General features: G+C 39.8%; 1 protein-coding gene across 13 annotated transcripts in view; it reads right to left on the bottom strand.

Annotated features, from left to right (window-relative positions):
- Positions 1-447: 447 nt before the first annotated feature.
- adgrl3.1 (adhesion G protein-coupled receptor L3.1) overlaps positions 448-7,352 on the bottom strand; it is a 111,632-nt gene continuing 104,727 nt past the window's right edge. For 7 of the 13 annotated variants that reach the window (XM_051385273.1, XM_051385272.1, XM_051385278.1 and 4 more), the window contains 4 exons: positions 5,868-5,996; positions 5,062-5,079; positions 4,106-4,408; positions 448-3,151 (listed from right to left, as the gene is read on the bottom strand). In XM_051385273.1, the coding sequence (XP_051241233.1) occupies positions 2,508-3,151; positions 4,106-4,408; positions 5,062-5,079; positions 5,868-5,996 (1,094 nt within the window). In that variant the 3' untranslated portion in view covers positions 448-2,507. The remainder of the gene's footprint in view (positions 3,152-4,105; positions 4,409-5,061; positions 5,080-5,867; positions 5,997-7,352) is intronic. The other 6 variants (XM_051385280.1, XM_051385281.1, XM_051385283.1 and 3 more) reach the window with 2 other exon arrangements.

Below are 7,352 nucleotides of genomic sequence, written 5' to 3'. Positions count from 1 at the left end.
AAATACAGGTGCTGAGTAGTTGACTCATTTTTGCCCCTGCACTGTCCAGGTGCCTGATCCAGTATTTTACATTTACTGAGTTTTGTAAGCTGTTGGTAACCAATACATACATGATCTTTAGAGAACCACGATGGACAGGTAAATTAAATCTTGTATTGTGATACCTCATTTGTATCTCTTTAGTATCCCACTGTTGTGGCATTCTACAATGGACATTGTTTCAGATGCAAGATCGTACAGCAGATATTTGGCCTAAGTAGTAACAGCTGTCATGTTACACAAACATATGTCTATTACATTTATGATTACCTGTTTTCAACCTAACAATCAAGTGACTATTTAAGTGCTTTTATGTTGTGCGTAGCAACTTCATAGGTGGTTATAATGGGTTTGCATTTAATTTTGCTTTAATAACTGATAAGACTCAAGAGGCGGAAAACCGCAAAGCTATGTCAGTAATTTATTTGTTGGCAAACAACTTTCACTGTTACAACAAATATTAGTTATGAGATCATTCAACTTGGAACCCATACAAAAAGAATAAATAATTAGCAATAATATTGTAATAATAATCATGATCATAATAATTTAAAAAAAGAACCATAAAACAAACCCAGTGCCACTTTATTTACTCCTGCCTAAAGCCAACTTTTTTTCCCTCCAAGCTTGTTTTGCTGTCTTTAAACCAATAAACAGATAAATAAATAATTTCTCTCTTGGGGACATGGAGGGGGCTTGTGGGGTACATGTGCAAGCTACACTTCATACACTTATGAAATTTTCCTCCTAAATGAGTAAACATTGGCTTTCCACATTGGACAGTGCAGATGTGTGCAGAGTTTTCACATCTTCAGTACACATATATGGTGTAATCATGGCATTTCACACGTGAGACCCACCCTTTTTCAAATAGTGGAAATTCTCTCTCTTTTTTTTTTTAGAGAATGACATTTATTATTCTCAGGATTCTTTTTCTGTACAAGATCTCAACCCGCAGAGCAAGGTAATGTCAATTGGCAGAATATTTGGCAATAGAGAGGATATGCTTCATAAACCTTTCTTGTGTTACCTCAAATATCTGGTATTTTTGTAGTTTTTTTCTCACCCATGCTCCTCTTTGTGCCTAAAGGAAGAAAATGCTTTATTCAAGAACAAATGAGATGAGACCCACTTCCAGCGAAGGCTAAAACGTTGCATTTCCATAGTAACTGTCTCTTTCATAACTTTGCCGCTTCATTTTCCTTTTAATTTTAAATCTACACAGTGGTAAAGTATATAGTAACAATTGATTTGCAAAATGTAAGTGACAGTGGTGTTGCTATAAAAAGGACCAGAATGAAGTGTGCGTAGGGTATATGAGTATTAATTAAGGAGTGCTTAGCTGTCGCTGTATTTACGAAAGAGTGACATAAAAGATTGTTCCTTGCTCGTTCTGTAGTCTACACGTGACCAGATGTCATGACATTTCAGAACAGTTCCACAGACAAAAGGTTTGCAACGTAAAATTCAAAAATAAAAGACTTGGTCATATGCAACATTTGTATCTGTATCTGTATTCTGTACAATACATAGAAACAGTTTGTGATTTCTTTATAGTCCTTTTGATAACTGAAAACTTTTACAGAAAGGAGAAGAAATGGAACCCATTCTTTTTTTTTATTCAGTCTGTTGTAATATGATCTTCCTTCTTTGTTTTCAGTGAAATACACAGTAGCCGCTGTCACTACAACTTGCAGGAATGTTACACCAGCCCAGACAAAACTCCAGTTTAGCAGATACGAACAGGAAGAGAATTCAGAACATCAGCGTGATATGGGTATAGTTCGGTTGCCCAATAAAATAGTTTTTGGGATGATCAGTAGTGAGGGCATATATCATACATCCTCCACTTGATTGGCAGGTAGTGGGGCAGGGCCTCTTTAAGGCCAGTTTATCTTGTGAACACCAGAGTTTAATATCCTGCTCTACCCTTTGGAGAGGTGGAAACATTATCCCAGTATGTGTCTTTAAGAGTGAGACAGAGAGACAGACATACACACAAACAGACAGGCAGCTCCTTTAACCAGGGCTGGGGGCCACGCCCCTGTAGTGGTGGTAGTGGAGACTATATGCTATGATCTGCTAGAGGTCCATATTGAGGAACTTGTAGGGCTTCAGTCAATCCAAGATTCCAAATTAAAGTAACAGGTAGGGTAAAATTACAGAATCCCTCCCCATTCCTCTCCTTTCCAGGTTAAAAGTTCCACTTCTGCTTGATGTTCACAAAAAGTCTCTCAGAACCACCCTTTCAGTCTGCACCATTTATGACAATACATTCAGTCCCTGTTTTCATTTGACCGGCGATAACTCAACTATATTGTCATGAACCATAGTTAATATCACACACAGTACATCATTCCAGGGTGGCAGGCCAGCTCAGTCTGCCAGTCAACGACACAGAATGTTTTCATTGGAGGGTTGGAAGTGTGAGAGTGGGCTGGGGAGGGATAGAAGTCTCTTGATTGGCTCTATAGACTGGTAACCAGGTGGGAAGGGTCTATGGGCGGCTCCTCGGGCGACGAATCGGACTCCTCCTTGCTGCCGGACACCATGTATCCATCACTGCCACCACGGCCCATGTGGTAGTAGCTCTGTAGCTCGTGAAGGTGATTCCTGGAGCCCAAGTTTGGCATGCTCTTATAATAGACGTCATCCAGCTCCGGAGCAGTGGCACTCTTACAGGGCTGCAGCTCCCCAGAGCTGTCTTCCTCTCCGTCTGTTAAACCGTTCATCTGCCCATCCGGGAGGTCCGTCAGCACTGGCATGCTGGTGTACAGCGAGTCTCTGTGGTTGGGCGAATGCGTGTGCTCGTCAGTGTGCTCGTTGGTCAGCAGGGGGAAGAAGCTCTCGCTGGTCTCCTGGGGAATGCGCCGTGGCCGGGAGAAGCTGTGGGGAGGTGGCGGAGGTGGGGGGTGGCTGTCTGGTGGAGGAGGCCGTGGCGGGAGGAGTGGAGCGTTGGACTCCTCTCTTATAATCTCCAAACCCAGGTTCTCCTCATGGGGGAAGGCTGCAGGGTTATCCAGCACCATGGGACCATTGTCCTCTTTACTGCTGCCCACACACCCACCTACCCCACTGCTGCTGCTGCTGCTGCTGCCTCCTGCCATGCTCCCTGAAAGACCAGGCAGGAAGAATAGTTATAGCATATATCTGCTCATTTCAACAAAGAGCAGTACTTTTACTAGTATGGTGACATGTGGCGGTGATTGTAGAACTCAACAGATGGGATTTCGGTGTCAACAAGTCAATATTTTAATATTAACAGTGGATAAAATGTGTTATGTGTAATGTGAAAGGGGTTCTCGTGGCGACGAACCCACAGAGAATCATCACCTGACAGCAGTTTCCCTCAGCTTCACGGAGGGTTGCAGCATCTTTGATCTCATTGTTTTGACTTTTCAGCCTGCAACTTTACACTTTTGGTTCAAATCACGGATCAGTATTGTTTTCGGTCACAGCAGGCAGCTGTTTTCAGCAAAGAGAACTCTATAAAACAACTGTACGCTACCTGCCAAGCACCAAGCAGAAGAATTTAGCGACTAACTGGTGAAGATAGCGGAGCATTTGGAAACTAAGAACTATATATTTATTTTTGGGGTTAGTGGTGCAGTGGTAACCAAGGACAGCAAAAAGGTGAGTCTGATAACCAGAAACATGACTCCAAGTCAATGCTTATGTTTCTTGGTATCTGCTGCATTGTAAATAGGCATTGTAAACTAATAAGTTCAATCAGCTTAAAAGGTTTTGTGTTCACAGGTTGTCCCTAAGTGGCCAAAAATCTGTTATTGCAGGTTTAACACATTCATTTATGTTATCAGTATGTTATGTTAATATAAATGCTGCCAGATAAGCCCATACCAAACTCTACATGCTTTTAGATAAGACGCATTAGAGTCAAAAAAGTGTTTATACACCCAACTTGTGGAAGATCTCTGAGGCCAGTGTTTAATTACTCTTTTAAGAAATCCAGAGCCTTGTTATGTGCTTTACAACTAGTATCCCGGTCTACATAAACCAAACATGTGTGCCTGTCTAAACCTGAAATGTTTTAAATCAAACCAGTCACCTCCATTGGCCATGCTGCTGTTGACCAGCTTGTTCATCAGGTTGTGATTGCGCTCGGTGGTGGCTCGCTCATGGTTGTTTAGGTAGGATGGGATGTAATTGGAGGTCAGCTCCTTCAGGATCTTCTTCTCCAGGGTAGTCTCCTTGTGGTTGCTGTGGGTGCCATAGCCACCACTACGGTCTAGAATCTGGACGCAGTCGCTCAAGTACTCACTGCTGGCCATGCTGTAGTTGTTGGCATGATTACCATTTAGAGGGAGCGTATCCATAACACTGGAGTCTCTTGCGTTGTTCAGGATGCCCTCTGAGGAACAAATAATTATAAAAAAAGTAATAATTACTAGGATTCTTAAATAAACTAAGTGGATTTTTCAGAGGAGAGATTTTAATTATTGTTTGATATCATAGCATGTGCTGTGAATTGAGGATTAAAAAGTAGCAATGATAATTTTCTTGGAAGGAAAAATGCTTCAAGCGTCCATAATTCATTTAAGAGAAACCTCAGAAGTACTTTCTTTTCTCAATTACTGCAAGCACTACAGCAAGAAGAGTTAAGAGTTTTACTGTAAAATAAGATAAATGTTTTGAAGTGACACATAATTATTTCTTAGTTATTATGTTGCAAGCCATTTTAAGGCCAAACCTATTGCATCTCTATTATAACTCCAATGTCAATTTGCAATTTGGAATATTTCAAGATTAGTATGTCAGTTTTTTTTAGCATTAAAGATTTATTATGCTCAAGGAAATTGTTTTTAGAGAAGCATATTTTAAAAGAATATGTTAAAAGCTAAATGACGCAAGTGTATTATATGGACTGACAACAACAATTTTGAAAAAAAAAAACAGCTGCAAACTACTGTTTGGACATAGATTAGACTGAAAATGAGTACTGAAGCAAGAAAAGAGAAAAGAAAGTCGATGTTATAAGTAGTTGAGTATTAATTTAGTCCATACTTGTGTCTCGGTAAGGTGCTAATGGACAGCATGAAGGAGAAGGGAGAAAAGACACAGATGTAAGTTCATATATCAAAAGAAACAACTTTCAGCAGCTACAAGATCAAGATGCAAGGTAATTAGAGGTTTGATGAAAAAATTAAAAACAAAGAGACCATATGTCTCAAAATCAAACTCTGTTTTTCATGGTCTCACTGTTAACTAGCTGCTATTAAATAGTTTATTATTATTATTATTACTTATCATTATAACACAGAGGGAACATAAAAAACACACCTCACAAATTACATTTAAAACATAGTTTATATACAGTAGACATGCACTAAGACAAGCAATACACAAGTCCCGACTGACACATACAAAATGACAGTCAAAAATGAAGCATATATTGTATAAAATCGAACATTAACATAAAAACAAATATTTCATGGCTCCCAAGTAGCTTATAAAAGAGTGAAAGTGAATCTGCAACCAGTAACATATAGCATGCATCTATAGCGCACAATAAATCAGCATGTGAACTTGTTATACTGTTTCGATAAATCATCAACAGAATTTCCTCTCCACATTTATGTGCTTTGAGAACTGCCCAGTGGGTGTCCTTTGTGAGAGATTATTGCAGTGTGATTGATTGCCTCACTTGGGAGCCATAATAAGGCTAGATCAGATATGCAGCCAAAAGTGTATCACGGTAGCAAACATTTTAAAATGAAATAACCATGCAAAATAAATTTAATGTAGTGAAAAAATAACTCCAAGCTAACTTTCCAAGTGTTGTACATTTATAATAGGAACATCAGGCACACCTTGGGTGTTGTACATGCCCACGGCTGGGTTGTTATAGACTGCCGAGTCCCCCAGGAGAGTGTTATAAGGATTGTTAGTACCATGGGGACGAAGGAGAGCATTAGTTATAAGATGATTAGCCATGGCTCCTGGTACAGGCAGATAAGAGAGAGAGAGAGATAAGAAGAGCAACAGACAAGTCGAGAGAGGGAGAGAGAGAGAGAGAGAGAGAGAGAGAGAGAGAGAGAGAGAGAGAGGAAAAGCAACAGCCAAGTGAAGAGAGAAAAAGAGAAGCACTCGAGAAAAAAAAGGCAGAGATAGAGGTTGAAGGAAAGAGCATGTAGACGTTGTAGAGTGGAAGTAAGCGAGAAGGAAAAAGAAGAAGGGAGAGTGAGATGGAAAGTGTGTGGAAGAAAGAGGGAGAGAAGAGGACAAGTAAATCAAACAAGCAAACATAGTTTGAGGTGAAAGCCAAGAAAAAGCTTGACAAGTCATTCTTGCAGCCACTGCATACAGGCCGAGCCGAGGGAGGGGACGAGAGAGAGAGAGAGACAAAGAGAGAGTAGCGTAGCACGAAGAAGATTGTGCTGCAGTTCTATACGCTTGAGCAGAGCAGCATGACTACAGGAAAGTTAATGGACAAAAGGGCTACAAAAAAGTGCATTTTCTTCCCTAGGTGGGAGACAGATCATGTACACATAAAGACACTGCAGAAAAACAGAAGATGAATGACTGTGACAGCTTCTATACATTCATCCTTGTGTTGTATGGTCCCCTTAATGTAATACACTACATCTACTACTCCTAAGTGAGTATGTATGTCACATCGTTTCAAACCATAGGCTACAGGGAAAAAACTGAGACACTAAAACCTCTCTGTTGTGACAGTTGATTTTGGTAAGAGGCACCAGTGTGTAGCTAAAAGAAATTACCACAACATTGTAGTTATCTTACTCTTAAATCCACTGTTTTGGGATACCATAGTTCATATTAGTAAAACTTCATCACTATTTCCCTTTTTAGAAATAAGAAATTGGCCAGCAGCCTGAGCTCGTCCGACAGTTCCAGGTAGAATAAATTGAGTGGAGAAGAATGGAGAAAGTGGAGTGTGGCAGAATACTTAATACTGAATGATTTTTGGAGAATAGAATAGAATAGAGTAGATTCTTTGGTAAATATAAAAATATATATATATATATATATATATATGTTAAAGCTACTCAAATCTAAACAAAATAGATAATAAATATTTAATAATATAATTAAAATCTACTTCAAAGCTCAAATGAACACATTCCTTCTCCATTTTACCAATTTCAACAAGTCAGTCTCCTATCAGAATATCCCATTTATTCCACCCCATCCCTACTCACTAAGCCACAGTATGTAGTCATTTGAAATCTACTGGCTAAGTAGCTCTCTGCACCATACTTTAAAATGTGAAGGAGGGAGGAGGTGGGGGTGTCTTAAGCTCTGCCTCACTAAGTGTGTGATAATTCAGCCGC

Source organism: Dicentrarchus labrax, unplaced genomic scaffold (genome assembly GCF_905237075.1).
Source record: "Dicentrarchus labrax unplaced genomic scaffold, dlabrax2021, whole genome shotgun sequence".
Classification (NCBI taxonomy): Eukaryota; Metazoa; Chordata; class Actinopteri; family Moronidae; genus Dicentrarchus; species Dicentrarchus labrax.
The sequence above is the reverse complement of the archived record's forward strand: the minus strand, read 5'-3'. Positions and strand labels throughout refer to the sequence as shown.